Here is a 16,099-nt window from a genome sequence, read left to right as displayed (position 1 = left end):
TCTAATCTTAAATAGATTTGGTTAGCCAGGTTCTGTAAGGATTCCTACAAACCAAAGTCTCTGTTAACACTGCTTAAAATGTATATTCTGAAGTGTTCTTCCAATCATTTAATTTTTCCTAATCTATAAAGCTGAGTTTAATGGAGCAGTAGAATTTTAACAAGTAGTCATGTTCTCATCTGAGATGTCTTGGATATCTGAATAGTCTTTGTTACAGGGTGGTCACATACTTTCAGGAGAGCTTTGAAGTATAAATATTCCTTCTTGTTTTAGGATTTTTATAAGATATACTCTCAAAATTCCTTCTAGCACAGATATCTTCAGCTTGTTTAATCCTGAATTCCCAGTGTACATGCCCCACAGTTTTCTTGCTTCTGGCAATTCTCATTTTTTTAATACAGGGAAACCTTTAGTAACTGATGGTTAACTAAAATCTAATACATTTATGGTACAGTCATGCTTTGAATGTACACTTTTTCATCTTAATAAAAGAGGCAAAATCAAACAATCTGAAATAAGAAGGAAAAATGTGTTGTGAGCTACCTCTTTGCTTCCACTTCTCAGAACCCTTCAGTTCTCTTGGCTGACTTGTCAGATGTTATCAGTCAGATCGTATTCAGGTTATACAGAGCTTAAACAAACACTGATTATTTGTCATACTGAATAGTTGCTCTGAAATTGTGGTAGGGAATTTGCATATTTACCTATCAGAAACTAAAGAAAGTCTTCTTGTATACAGTACTGCAAGTCTTGCCATGACTGTATCTTCTTGCCTGGGGAAGCTGGCAGAAGAGCAGTAATAGGGAAGCCAGTAAGAGCAACTGTAGTAGTGGAAAAACCGTATGTCTACCCCTAGTTCATTTGTTTGTATCAGACTTTTATCAGTCTAAATTTCCTCTACTTTTATTTCTGCTAAGCTAAAAATTGAGATGCATCTCTTTCGTTGTGTTCTCCACTTCTTCAGACTCTAGGAAGCTTTACATTTGATGATTCGTTGCTTCTTTTGTGACATTTCATCGATACTCAGTGCTCCTTCAGTACGAGAAATGCACGCGCTCTGCCTCATTGCTATCTTAGTGAACGTGCAGAACAAAATGGTAGGGACAGCTCCAGAGGTCAGGAGCTTACATACCACCTCTGGGTAACAGTGAAGGTTTTCACCAGGCCCCTGTACCAATCACTGTCCGTCTTTTTCCATCTTACCTATTTCCTCCCTCTTCTCTTGGGATAGTTTAAGCAAAGTAATTTTCTCTTTCATTTTTTCCTGTTTCTGACTGTTTGCTTTCTCTGTCTTTCTACTGCCATTTTCTTGCCTTTCTAATGTTTTAATGCTTTTCTCCCAACCATCTCTTTTTTTTTTTTTTTTTTTTTTTAAACTATTCTTGCATCCAGCGCTGCAGTTGTATTTTGAGAGCCTTATCTTTTTCTGGGGAAGCTGGAAGAGTGAGCAGGGAGAAAAGCTGTGACACAGTAGTTGTCAAAAAGAATTATCTATAATGGCCAGGTGTTGTACTTCATACAAAAGATAATACTTCTGTTTTCTAAAGGTATTCTATAAAATCTGTTTACAGGAAATTGGAACAGGAGGTACTTGTCAGTGGAAGATTTGTGGACTTAATCCCACTACCACGCTTGCACTGTACTTTGAAGTGGTCAATCAGGTAATAAATATTTGTCAACTTGTAGCAAATTCTAAATGCAGTAATAATTTTATGTGACTGCTGAAGCCTATATTTAAATTTTGTTGTTCCCTGAAGCACATTAGTAGGGATACAGACGATGTTGCCATTCTCATGTCAGAGAGTTTAGAGTCTCATATGTCAGAGTTTAGGAGATGGACTCTAACAGTTTAATGATGGGTTGATCTCCTTCTTAAGGAATATGATAATGAGAACCAAAACATTCTGCCAACTTTAGATAAGGTTCATAATCTAAGTCCAAATCTTTCTTTTCAGTTTATTCCTTATGAAAATGTAATTCAGTTGCAATATCTGAAAATACTGTAATCTGTAATACTGTATATTTAATGACATTTTTTCAGTATTTCTCTGACATTTTACTTAGCAAGGTAATCATTCCATAATGTTACATTTTAATTTTTGCTCTTATGGGTCAGTATTTGTAAACAAACATTGGCTGCATTGAAACACATCAAAAATGGATAGCCTAGTGTCCTGTCTCCCTCAGGGGATGCCAGGGAAGAGGATAAAAACATGACAAACAAATGTGCTACTTTGTGCTAATACTTTCCCTTCCTCCAAGCATTTGCAGCTCAGGAACTTTGTGAGCTGGATGTAGTTTCTTTATATTTAATATGCTGTGTTGTATATTTTGTTGCAAAGCCTTAGGTTTTAACTTGTGGCTTACACAAAAAGTGAAATAAAAATTTATTAAAGTATTTATTTAAGTCTCATTTTATTACTCTGTCTAAAACTGGGCTAATGATGGTGTCTCGTGGCTGATTTCAACCTTCCTTCTCTTTTGAAATTACTTACCCTGCTGGCAGTATATAAACCTGTATTTCTACAGTCCAGAGTTTTAAAATTTCAGTTTGCATTTGGATTCTAATCTTTAAGTTTTTGTGGCACTTTATGTGATATAATAATCAACATTTCAGAGTAGTATTGGTTTTGTTACCCTGTAACTGTAGTAAATCACATGACGTTCAATAGAATCTAATGAAATCAGCAATTGTAACATAGTCCCTTTGAAAGAAATGTCTCCAAGTTTATTAACCACGTTTAGCAAACATACTCAACGTAATAAAATGTTGGACAATGTATTTATAGAATTTGAACTGCCTACTGCTAAGAGATTTATCATTTTCTAATCCTTCTTTTATACATTTTCTAATTAGACTATAAAATCTTGAGATTCCCACTCAGTTTATTTTTTTTCCTCCCACATTTAGCACAATGCTCCAATTCCTCAGGGAGGACGTGGTGCAATCCAATTTGTGACTCAGTACCAGCATTCTAGTGGACAGAGACGTATCAGAGTGACCACAGTTGCCAGAAAGTATGTTTTATTTGTGATGAATCATTTTTGAAAATGAATGTTGTACATATTTGCTATTTAATCTTCAGATTCTAACACAGACGTTCTGTGTTCTCAGATACACAATGCCACAGGTGGGGAAAGCAGGATCATACCTGTGACACTGTTGCCCTTATTGTTTCGTGGCTTGTTTCCTCTCCAAGAGGTCGCAATGGCTGTATAGTAATGCTATGGGAATGGTCTGAAGTAACCCAAGTGATTTTAGATGAAGAGAAAACACTGTATGGAATTCTATGGTCTAAACTGAGGAGATGGTCAGACTTAGGGAATAATAAAAATTACTTCATATCTTAACCTGTGAGTGTTAGCTGCAGTTCAGGTGTTGTATATACCTGTTCATCCATGTATAACCCTTACCTGAAGCTTCCTTGATTCAATTTATTTCACAATTTTAGTAAGTGATGTTTAGTATTAGGGAGGCATTTTTCAATTATGTTTCCTTTGAGTTCAAGGAGACTAAGTGGTTTAATTTGATGGAAAATTCCATTTATCTAAAGCATATTGCCCTTACTGTTGATATGAGTATCTTGTTAACTTGCATTCATTATATTAGTAAAATCTTCTTGATGACTGATGAAAGGATAGAGTAATAGTCACCTTACACATGAAAAGAACAAGCAATTAGATCCCAAAACAGGTGCACAAGAAGACTGTTAGTCTGGAAGGCGTACTGTGTGATTAGCTTCCTGGACAGTGTTTTCTGTAACTTGCTTTCATAATTTATCAATTTTTTATGTAATAATTTTTTTGTAAGTGGCATTATATTTTATTTCACTGGTTTCATGGCATCTGTGTACAAATAAGGGACATCTCAAGAATAAGGGACATCATACAAAAGAATGGTAACTGAGAGGCTGCTGATCTATTCCCAGCACATTTTTTGAAATTCCAGCATGGGTTTGTCTGTTAAACTGTGAATGTTGTTTTCTCTGCCTTCTTCTTGAGGGATATTTTTAAGTTGGACACCTTTCCTTTCACTATGATGCAAATACTAGTATTTTTCTTTTGCAGCTGGGCAGATGCGCAGACCCAGATCCAGAACATTGCTGCATCTTTTGACCAGGAAGCTGCTGCAATTCTGATGGCTAGATTGGCAGTGTATAGGGCAGAAACAGAAGAAGGACCTGATGTGCTTAGGTGGTTGGACAGACAACTTATACGACTGGTAAACACGGCTATATTAAGAGTTGAACTGGTTTCTTGTCTCCATACATATCGTTCTTGAATGACTTGTGTTCAGTGGTTGTTTCTAAACAAGTAGAGTAATTGAATGCTTCATTTCCACAAGCGGGTAGGCAGAATGACCTGAGAATTTCTGTTTAAAAGGGTGAAAGAGCAGCTGTGGTTTTTGTTAATTAATGTCTCAGTTCTCATCATTTGGACATTGCCAGCTTCTGAGAGAAAAATCTAGCATGAGGCTTGTAGAAGTTAAACCTTTCTTTACTTTCTGCTGTCTATAATGATACTGTAAATTACTCTTTTAAGCAAAATAAAAAATCATATGGAATTTCCTTATTTTTAAAAAGTCAGTTTTGTATTATATTTATTTCTCATGTGTAAGTAGCTAGTTATTAACAATTAGATTTAAATGTGTCTGGGGATGTTTAATCATGTAACTTTTTCATGGTGATTTTAAAGAAAAACTAGCCAATAAAGCCTGATATGCGAGGAAATCGCTACTTGTTAAGAAAAGCACTTATTTCAGGTCTTTTTTCTTAGGTTTCTGTTTTATTACAAAGGTGTAAGCATATCATATATTTATTGTTAAAACCAAACAAACTTAGAGTAACAGTGCAACCAACCCACTTCTTAATTCAGACATATTTTTCTTTTGCTTCAGTGTCAGAAATTTGGAGAATATCATAAGGATGATCCAAGTTCTTTCAGATTTTCAGAAACATTTTCACTTTATCCACAGGTGAGTAGAAGAAAAGTTCTACAACAGAAAGAATAAATGCTTAGTGAATTAAGAGGTATTGTAGCATAAAGTAAAATAAGGCTTTACGCTGGATATCAGAGTGAAAAGACCCCACTTTAGCTACTCTCTGGCATGTGACATTAGACGATCACTCCGTTGTCTGTGCTTCTGTTTTCCCTCTTGCCTTCTGTCCTTACAGCTAGATTCTCTCTGACTGTCTATACTGTTTGGTTCTATTATGATGGATTCCTCATCTTAACTGAGTTTGTAACTCAGATAGTAACACTGTAAGTGTTTTGAGTAGTTTTGATAAAGAAATTCAGAAAACATGAGAAAAGATACGTTTTTGCTTTGTAGTTTCTTTCCTATATGGTTTATAATGATGAACATGATATATGACGAACTTCAGCTTGACTAAATTACACTTTAAATAAATTGTTTCTTTGTTAATAATCCATTCTGATAAACTCCTCCATTTGGATAAACTATGTTGCTTTTGGACTCTTCGTAGACTTCCATATGTCTGTAGAGGTTACCTGCTTACTTACCTGCAGTTGTTAACTGCTATGGAGAGGTTGATTCATCAGTGAAAGGATTTGCTTCTTCCATTTTGCCTTACAAAGTTCAGCTTTGGTTCAGCTGTGGTTAATTTTTTTTTTTTTTTTTGCTATAACTCTTTGTGTTCAAGTGAAGCAGCCTCTCTCATAGGAACTGTACAACTTGCAGTATGGTTTTAGCAATATTCAGATGTACTCTTTATCAGTTAGTACTGGAGAAAAAGAATTGTTAAACTTTTGGCCATTCTGAGGTCTCCTTCTCTCTCTCTCTCTCTCTCTCTCTATATCTGTGTATCTGGGGAAGGTGCCTATACAAGTTAGAAATGTTAAAGGACTTGAAATTCAGTTTTGCAGTGGCATTAGTCTCATCTGGCTTTTGCGAAAAACATTTTCTCTCCATGTTCAATCCTCCTTTTTATCTGTGAAAGTTCAAATCAGCTGTTTTCCTTTTTTTTGCAGTTCATGTTTCACTTGAGAAGATCTCCTTTCTTACAAGTTTTTAACAACAGTCCAGATGAGAGCTCATACTATCGTCATCATTTTATGCGTCAAGATCTAACCCAGTCACTTATCATGGTTCAGCCAATTCTCTATGCCTACTCCTTCAATGGACCTCCAGAGGTATTATTCTATGTAACATAACTGTAGGTTAAAATAATCTGTTTTTTATTTACTTTGTTGAAATCAATAGGAGTTTTGCTTTTGTTTTTGTGGCACCAGGATGTAAACCACGACAGAAAATGTTTTTATTTCAAAACGTACTTTTTCAGTAGGTTTTGAAAGAAATGTTTTTGGAAATGTACAAAACTCTCTCTCCACCTTATCCAGAAAGGATTGCTTCTGATTTTGGCATGGTTACCATAATGTATAGGTTTGTTACAGAACCTTGCATTTGACCTTATCATGGTACATCCTGTACAAACCCAGAATAAAAAGATCATCTCCTAAGAAGTGTATAATAGAAGTGTAACACAGGAGACTGCAAAATTAATTTGATAGATAGAAGAGAATGAGGAAACTGTGAGACAGTGAAAATTAACATAGTAGGCAGGGTCTTGGCGCACTGGGAGCCTAACTTTTGTCAAGTTTTTTTGACAAAAATCTTTAGGCTATGTCATGACAGAAGGAAAGGGATTTTAAAGTGGAATTTTAATTAAAGTAATGAGGTAGTTTGTGGAGAGCTACTCACAAGTGTGAGAGCATTCATCCATGTATAAATAACAATTAGTTACATGAGTGATGGAAACATGATCAAGCTCCACCTGATCAAAGGGGGAGCTGATACCTTAGTATAGAATGAGTAATAATTCAATGTTTTGTTTTCCCAGTTCTTGTAAGAATGATTATTTTTGGTATCCCTAATATGATTGATCAAAATAAATCATATGGTACTGATCCAATTAAATCACCAACGTAATGTCAGCACCCATGAAAAGATGAACTACAACACTGAAGATTTAAATACTACGTTAGAACTCATAAATCATAAGTATTACTATATATATTTATATGTGTGTGTCTGTGTGTGTGTGTATATATATATATACACACATGTATATATGTGTGTGTGTGTGTTGTCTGTGCATATATATACATATATACGTGTATATATACAGAGTAATAATAGCTGCAAGAACAAGACTGAAAAAAACCCAAACACCCAAATCCCATGTTTGAATAAGTACTGAATCTTTAGACATTGAAGTATCATTAAGCTAATATCTTTGTATGGGTAAAAATGGAAGTACTTGAAAGACTGGAAAAGTGCATAATAATGAAATAGCTCTCAGCTCATGGATCCCATTTTTATCACTTTCATGAAATTATTATTCAGAATCAAGCTGGATAACTTCAGAACGAGATTTTGTGGGTTGCAGATGTATAACTTGAAAACGAACAAATATGGAGCTTTAGTAAGTGATTTTAAAAGTTCCTAAGAGTCAGTGACTGATTGAGAAGAGGCTGTATCAGTTCTGCATCAGTTGGTATGTTGTTCTCTTTTTATTTGTGTATTTTTTTTTATTTTAGCCTGTTCTTCTGGATAGCAGCAGCATTTTACCAGATCGCATTCTTCTTATGGACACCTTTTTCCAGATCCTTATTTATCATGGAGAGGTAAGATTAAATTATTTCTTATATAAATGTTCCATTTTCTGTAATAATATTTCATTATGAAAGTAAAGCCCTGGTCTTAAAAAGCACTCCAGTGCTTGACCTCATCTGCATAGCTGGTACCATTCAACTTGAAAGGATTCCTAATTCACATTTGTAGTCTAACATGCGCCATACACAGGCACCTGGCATTACTTGCTATTTTGGTTCTGTTTTTTATAAATTTAAGATGAATTAGCTTCAGTATGAAATTATTTGTTTTAGACCAGTATTTTTCCAACTTTTTAAAAGCGTTATTTGCTCTTTTACGACTCTCCCCCCTCACGTTGCCTTTTTCATGCACTTATTTTAGGCCTCTGAATTGGCAGCAGATTAGTTCTTTGGGGATAGGAGAGTGAGAACGCCATGTATTACAGTCACCCTTCATCTGCACCATCCTAAAGGAACTAAGCTGCTTCTGGCAGTTGAGTAGATTGACATTCCCCAGTAATATAAATGCTTATGACTTGCTCTTGCTCTGCTGCCCTGGAGGAACTGAGCTGTTCCTTTTTACTGCTTTACAGCCACAAAGGGTTCCCAGCTAAGAGTCTGAGAAATATTGTTCTGGATCATGTCCTCCTAGCTGCACTTTTTTAAATAGTTACCAACCTTTAGCACTTTTTAAAATGTTCTCTGTATTTTTGTAAGATGCTGTCAGGAAGCAGCAGGGGCAGGCTGCTCCCCAAGGTAAGAGGAGCTGGGAGCTGAGCACGATAACGAGGCAGGCAGAGGCAATGGCCCCTGCAGTGAGGGCCTGCCCCGCAGCGCTGGCCTGAGCGAGGTGAGCAGGGCAGGCCTGAGGAAGATAGTGCAGCCACCAGTACAGATCATCAGACAAGTCCATGCTGATGAGGCAGGATTGAGGTCAAGCCAGGGACTCAAGTCAACAAGTCAAGGTCAGGATCAGGTGTGGAGGGAGCCACCAGGGTTGGCCACAGCCCAGTGATAGCCAGGCTGGCCCGTAGTGATGAGGCAGGTCTGAGTTCAGACTCAGAAGTCAAGTCTGCAGGCCAGGGTCCAGATCAGTGGGGTACATGGCCAGGCGCAGGTGTGGCTGCAATGCTGCTGCAGAGTAGCTCAGGCAGGGGCCGAGCATGTGAGCCGCAGCTTAAGAGCAGCTCACAAGCGAAACGGGGAACCCCTGCTGAGGCTCCCTCCAGGTCTTTCCTCCCAACAGCTCGTATCAGTGAACTGGTCTTGAGCAGCCAGCTTCACTCCTAGAAGGTGGCGGGAGGCTGTGCTGCAGGCCCTGACAGCTACATTGCAATTCATATTTATTTCTGATGTGTCATAAAAGTGCACATTAGAGAACTGTAAATAATACCCTCTGACCTCATGGTCAGACCTCGTGGATTAAATGTTTATCATACAAAGGGTGACAAAAAAAGGAAATATTTATGTAAAACATTGTTTTAAAAAAATCTAGTGGTTTGTTATTTTCATATCCTGTTAGAGCCTATAATTACAGAGGCTTTTAAAAAGTTAACCTACATACTATAGGGTAGAAAGGAATGAAAGGTAGAGAAGAGGTCAGCAATGGCACATTCTTCTCTGAAAAGCCTTTTTATTCACTAAGAATGACTGATGAATCGGTTCTGTACTTCCTTCCTCTTTCAATCCCCAGACCATAGCTCAGTGGCGTAAATCAGGTTACCAAGACATGCCAGAATATGAGAACTTTCATCACTTGCTACAAGCTCCGATAGATGATGCCCAAGAAATTCTCCATTCCAGATTCCCAATGCCCAGATACATTGACACAGAACATGGAGGAAGCCAGGTATGGTAAAATATGTATTATATAATCTAGGAAGCGATATTTAGTAATACCAAGAGACTTTATATACTAAACTTGCATTTCCCTGCTAAAATATATGTAAATTGCAAGTTAACATCTGGAAGTTTAAAGCTTTGACAGAGCCAGATATTTAACAGTACCTTTTTACCTAATTCACGAATCCTGTTGTTTATTACTAATTTAATTATACTGACTTGGACTCTCAGATTCCTTGTATGTAGTGTGCAGAAGAAAAAGGTAAGCCTTGTCAGAGTCTCTGGCTCAACAGTAGAATTACTTTTCATGTTATTTTTTCAAAACCTTTTTTACTAATATTTTATTGATACTCACATACATTTGTTTTGCTGGTGCTTAAAAAAAAGGAAAAGCTTACTTCCTGTTACTTTTCAAAATTGTTAGCATTTATGCATTAGAGCTGTAGAATCCAGGAAGTTACTGTTCTGGAGAGGCTACTCTGCTTGCTCTTCTAAATAGGCAACTGTGCACATTTTTATCTGAAAATAGTAGAAATAGTATATTATATTTTGCGTACACAGGTATTTTTTTCTGAGCATAAAAGAACTATTATTTTAGAAGATTAATTTATTGCCTTATTTATTTATTTATTTATTAATTTTTTAGGCTCGTTTCCTGCTTTCCAAAGTAAATCCTTCACAGACTCATAACAATATGTATGCATGGGGACAGGTAAGTATGATTCTGCTGATGAAGCTTGTATGCATGAAATACTTTTGTTTTCCATTTCTCTATTTCAGAAATCAAGTGAGACATTGTGTACATATAAGTAATAATGTCAAATGTTGAAACTGGAAAAGAAATGCAGTATTGGCCTGATGCCATCAGAATTACTAAGGTTAAAAGAATGGGTTTCATTTTTTCTTCAAAAAAAATTGATATAGTTTACTGCTTTAAGCTTCAGAATCACAGAATCACAGAATCACTGAGGTTGGAAGGGACCTCTGGAGATCATCTAGTCCAACCCCCCTGCTCAAGCAGGGTCGCCTAGAGCACATTGCACAGGATTGCATCCAGGCGCATTTTGAATATCTCCAGAGAAGGAGACTCCACCACCTCACGGGGCAACCTGTTCCAGTGCTCTGTCACCCTCACAGTGAAGAAGTTTTTCCTCATGTTAAGATGGAAGTGTCTGTGTTTCAGTTTGTGCCCATTGCCTCGCGTCCTGTCGCTCGGCACCACTGAAAAGAGTCTGGCCCCATCCTCTCGACACCCTCCCTTCAGATACTTGTACACATTGATAAGATCTCCTCTCAGCCTTCTCTTCTCCAAACTAAACAGGCCAAGCTCTCTCAGCCTTTCCTCATAAGAGAGATGCTCCAGTCCCCTAATCATCTTTGTGGCCCTTCGCTGGACTTGCTCCAGTAGTGCCACATCCCTCTTGTACTGGGGAGCCCAGAACTGGACGCAGTACTCCAGATGTGGCCTCACCAGGGCTGAGTAGAGGGGGAGAATCACCTCCCTCGACCTGCTGGCAACACTCTTCCTGATGCACCCCAGGATACCATTGGCCTTCTTGGCCACAAGGGCACATTGCTGCCTCATACTTAACTTGGTGTCCACCAGCACTCCCAGGTCCTTCTCAGCAGAGCTGCTTTCCAGCAGGTCAACCCCCAACCTGTCCTGCTGCATGGGGTTATTCCTCCCCAGGTGCAGGACCCTGCACTTCCCTTTGTTGAATTTCATGAGGTTCCTCTCCGCCCACCTCTCCAGCCTGTCCAAGTCTCTTTGAATGGCAGCACAGCCCTCTGGCGTAGTCTACTTTCATGTCTAGCCATCTGTCTTAGTCAGATACCTTCAAATTCTTTGGAATGAGGGTACTTACCACAAATAAAGACCAGTGCAGCTTTTTTGACTACAGCAAATAAATGTTGAGATTAACTTTAAGCAAGAACTGAAGAGTACACCAGTACTGATATACTGGTGTTTCCTGGAATTTTTTTTGTTCCTCGTGGTGAGGATTCAGCTTTTCAAATGTTATCTCTAGTAGGAAAGTTATATATGAGTTCAAAAAATAAACTCTGCAGCAGCTTACGTTTTTGACTATTGCATCTCGGTTCCATGCTCTGCTTCCAAGTTCAGCTTTTATAGTGGAAAGAGAAGCACTGCTGTGGGTGAACGCTAGTGCAAGTGTGGAAGTTGTCGTGGAAGTGTGATTGCATCTGACACACAAATGCAGCAGTTGCTGGGACCTATGCGTCAACTGTACTTTTCAAGTATTTTGCTAAAGGGCCTACAGTATTCAAGTCATTAATAAATAGAGCTTTGCAGGAATTTTATGACAGTAATTTTTGTCAGATAAGATTTATCAGGGTACATTTTTGTAGAGAAGTATCGGATGCAGTGAAACTTTCATCAGGAAAGAGTGCTGAGTTCCAGAGTGGAAGTACTTGATCACCTTATACTGAGTCAGGTCAGCAGGATTTGAACCTGGCTCTCCTTCCTCCAAAGTCAATATCCTAACCAGTGGTCTGTTGGTCTCTCTGTCTTTGTCCTGTTAAGTTCACAACACACACACAAATAAACCCCATAGTTTGAAAGATCTTGTTTTTATCCAAGCATTACACAGAAATTTTTGAAGTTTTGAAATTTCTCATGGTGTGTTTCCTGCTTACTTAATTAGTAAGCAGATGAAATAGTATTCCAAATGTAAATGCAAATACAAAAAAGTCTTTGAACTGATCTGAAAGAAAACTGTTCATGCTGAATAAGTTAAAGTGAGTTTTTTTTTTCTGATGTACCTAGGAAAAGACAGCTCTCCTTTTACTGTCGTAAAGAATTCAGTTGTAGGAAAAGCTGTGTTAACCTTCCCAGTGGCATTGCTATGTTTGTTCTCAACATAATAGCATTCATTTTGTGTGAATAAAGTTGAACCAAGTAAAAATTATGAAATCAGGAGTATGACTGTTGGGAGAAAATTTTAAACTGAACTGGTTTTGCTCATGGTTTTTCTCATGAGCTTCCTGGATTGTTTCATGTCACTTTGTGTGACTTTTGTGTAAGCTGAGTTTCCAGAAAATATTGTTAGTCCACACTGACCAGAAGAGGGCACTGGCACACCACTGAAACGATGTTTCAGGAGGTGATGAGCTGACTAGTTTTTTTTTAATATTATAAGTAAAATTTTTTCTAAATTTCAGCAGGTAAGTGCCTTATATTGTATTTAAAATGTTTTCAGAAAATAGTGGTAACCTTTTCTCATACAGTTTCATTCTGTTTACTTTGGAAGTGTGTATTGGGAGTCTTTGAAGATATTTATTTGAGCATGCCATTATTTTCAGCCTTTATTTTTTTTCTTTTTGTCTTGGGGACTATGGGAAATTTGCAATTTAAAATGAAAGAGAAGGTCAATGGCACAAATCTTATCAGGTGCCCAACTAGCTATCACTGAACCACTGTTAATTAAATTTAAATCTTAACTGTATGTCTTAGCTCAAGATTTTGAGATATTATAGTAAGCTATTTTTGAACAGAAAATAAAACTTTAGGAGGTCTGTGCAATTGTACATTGTGCAGCAAGACCCTGCTGGTTTTTCACTTTATTCCCCAGCAAATAAAATAACTCTGCTGTCTTGCCTACTGTAATGAGGCGTTCCCAATCTTCAGAGTAAACCTACTGCTGTTGGTGACAGCAGCTGCCTGTGTGAAGGTGGTGTTCAGCCTCGAGGGCAGAGCTTATGTATTGGCTTTAGATACCCTGGGGTACCATGCTAACGGTAAATGTGAGGGGACTCCTTTCCTAGAGGTTTAACAGCCGCAATGGCGATGTATTAACTAGAGGATGATGTGCTCCCCTTCCATGTGTAAGACACAAGGTGGTGAGTTATATCCGGCGCCAAAACTAAACTACTTGTAATTCCCTTGCAGCTTCTTAAGTAAGGAGAGTTCAGACTTGGCATTTGGCAGGCTTGGAAGGAGAAGGTGCTTTATTCTCACCCTGCCACCAACAGCTGATAGACAGACCCAGTTTTATGGGTCTTCCCTGACATAGGCTGTGTAGTGTGTCAAGTGTAGTGCAGTGAAGCAAGAACTCTGAGAGCTCCTGGGTTTGTTCCTTGATCACTATCTGGTTTTCGCTGGCTCTCAAAAAGGAGCACCAGTTTAGAGCCTCCTCATTAAGAATTTCCTGTCTCCATTTTGAAAGGTTTTGTAAAGGCTCAGACAGCTCTGAATTCATTTGGAATTGTGGGTGCTTAGTACCTTTGAAATGATTGATTTGTTGAGATTTATAAGAATTCCTCATATATCTGTAAATGGAAGTAATTGCACATTTACTTCAGAGGTCTTGAGAGATTCACTATCTAACATTTGCAGAATCACCAACTCCACTGTTTTATTTAGGCTGGGAGTTTGCTTAAAAATAATAGTAAAAAAGAACCTTCTGAGGTCAAAAAGTAAATTGCAAAAATCTCTCCAAAAAGGGTTTTCATCTTTTATGATCTGATTTTGCAGTGTATGACCTTCAGGAGTTGTTTTTGTGGTTCTCTGAGGTGGCACAGAGCTGTAGGAAAAGACTGGCCCAGCTTCCCTTGAAAAAACAAATTGACCTTCACTCAGTGTCAGATCAGACTCGCAATGGATTTTTCTTCCATTTGCCATTTTGATAAGTCTGGGCTTCAGTGATAGATAAGGATTTACTGGTTGTATCACTTGCATATTTCTGTTTCTCTCATCTTTGTCTTGCTCCACTGTGATAGGGATGATATGGGAGTCGTTGCATGGAAGTTTTATTCACTTTTTAAGTCAGCATTTGGCAACTATCAAAAGCTCTGGGTTTGTATGATTATCTCACCACACTGGGACTTGTTGCGACATGCAATAACGGGAAAGAATGTGGTTGTGGTTTATGCTTGAATTTATGTAAGTATGTGAAAATGTGTGTAAATTTACAATAGCCTGTTTTTTGTCAGAGGATGTCAGCAATGATGTGTTTCTAAGATCTTTTTAAACTTATAGAGTGTTGATTTAATGGAATATACTGCACATTAAAAATGCTTTTTCTTCACAGTAAGTATAATACATTCTCCTTGTTTCCTTTACTTCTGTAGGAGTCTGGAGCACCCATTCTTACAGATGATGTCAGCTTGCAAGTATTTATGGATCATCTGAAGAAACTTGCTGTCTCTAGTGCTGCCTGAGATTCTGCTGTGAATTAAAGGCACGGATAAGCTGGAGCCATATTTCATCTTTTTCTCCTTCACCCTTTTCCATGTCTCTCTTGACAGAATGCTCTGATATGCACAAGCTGCCTGACTAAATGTAAAACAGTGTTGTTTTCAAAGAAAAGCTTTTGTTATCAGCAAATGTCTTAATGTAAACTGCAGTGTGTAAAAAAGACAGGTAGTAGATTAAATTAGATTAAAATTAGAGGAAAAAGAACAGTCATTTTGGTTACCATAATACTATAATTACATTGAAAACTTTTATAACAACTTTGAAATGTGATTTCTCCTTCCTTTTTAAATGGTTGAGGCTGATTCTGCTTTGCACTACAGAGGCACATTGAACAATAAAGAAAATCTTTGGTGACACCAGGTTTTCCAGACTGCCATATGACTACTTTTGTTTACTCAGTTTGAGCAAGAAGTGGACAAAGAAGCAACAAAAAACATATAACTGTAATATTAACTCTCTCCTCTGACTTAGTCTGCCAGAATTTTTTTTCTGCAATGATCCGTTATTGTTCATGTGCTGGTTGTTTTAGGACTATTTAATTTCAAGTATTTCCTCTTCCCTTTCACCCTACTTGATTCTTTGGGAGCAGAGTTTTTCTTACTCTCTATGTAAAGAATTTGAATAGAAAAAAGTAAAAAAAACCCTGTTATTGTGCAAAGTTCAGAATCCATATGCTGTATTTTTGACAGAAGCATCTATTATCAGAAAAACAGTAACAGATGAATATGTTCAAAAATTAATATTTTTAGCTTGAGCTAAGAGAAACCATACACTACCAAAATGAACTGACTAGAAGTACAGCTTTTGATTTTTGTCTATGAGTATACTTTTAAAAAAATATATTTACCTTTTTTGATAATGCCTTACAATGTCATTACACTAATGCATGACACTACACATACACTTTTTGTTTCTGCTTCCTTTTTGTTATGAATTCAACAGGCTGCCGTTCTTATTGAAACAGTATTATATAGAATATGCTGTAATTAATTTGATACTTAGTTCATACCTGATTTTTTGGGGTAAATTAATAGGCTTTCCCATTTACTTTTTGAAGTTTACACGTGCAACAGATGTTTACATAGGTAATATGACATTTTGACAAGTAAAGATGTGAAATGTGGTATCGGATAATACAAAATTGTGCCAAGCCTGAAGCGAGGAAGGGAGAGAATGTTTGGACATAGGAAATTCAATCATATATTGATGTGATAAGCATGAGGGTTTTTTTTTTCTCTGTTTGTCTATAAATTCTGGGAAACTTGATTAAATCAATAGCTCTCCGTTTCTTTTATCTAAATGAGATTGAACTCCATTTGCCTCAATACAAATAAAATATATGTTTTTCTCTCATTTTTTGTATTTATTGTGCTGATTTTCTGTCAGTGCTTGAAATGAAATGTGGAAATAAAGCTGGTAATGATATAA

At 37.2% G+C, this 16,099-nt stretch overlaps 1 protein-coding gene across 5 annotated transcripts in view; it reads left to right on the top strand.

Moving 5' to 3' along the window:
• Positions 1-16,099, top strand: part of SEC23A (SEC23 homolog A, COPII coat complex component) — a 30,735-nt gene extending 14,636 nt beyond the window's left edge. For 3 of the 5 annotated variants that reach the window (XM_067296759.1, XM_067296758.1, XM_067296760.1), the window contains 9 exons: positions 1,572-1,661; positions 2,912-3,018; positions 4,069-4,222; positions 4,898-4,975; positions 5,992-6,153; positions 7,561-7,647; positions 9,308-9,463; positions 10,103-10,168; positions 14,545-16,099. In XM_067296759.1, coding sequence (XP_067152860.1) covers positions 1,572-1,661; positions 2,912-3,018; positions 4,069-4,222; positions 4,898-4,975; positions 5,992-6,153; positions 7,561-7,647; positions 9,308-9,463; positions 10,103-10,168; positions 14,545-14,634 — 990 coding nt within the window. In that variant the 3' untranslated portion in view covers positions 14,635-16,099. Of the gene's footprint in view, positions 1-1,571; positions 1,662-2,911; positions 3,019-4,068; positions 4,223-4,897; positions 4,976-5,991; positions 6,154-6,860; positions 7,022-7,366; positions 7,446-7,560; positions 7,648-9,307; positions 9,464-10,102; positions 10,169-14,544 lie in introns of those variants that run through there. The other 2 variants (XR_010884186.1, XR_010884187.1) reach the window with 2 other exon arrangements.

This window comes from Apteryx mantelli, chromosome 4 (assembly GCF_036417845.1).
Source record: "Apteryx mantelli isolate bAptMan1 chromosome 4, bAptMan1.hap1, whole genome shotgun sequence".
Lineage (NCBI taxonomy): Eukaryota > Metazoa > Chordata > Aves > Apterygiformes > Apterygidae > Apteryx > Apteryx mantelli.
Note: the sequence above shows the minus strand (reverse complement) of the source record. Positions and strands in the feature narration are given on the sequence as shown.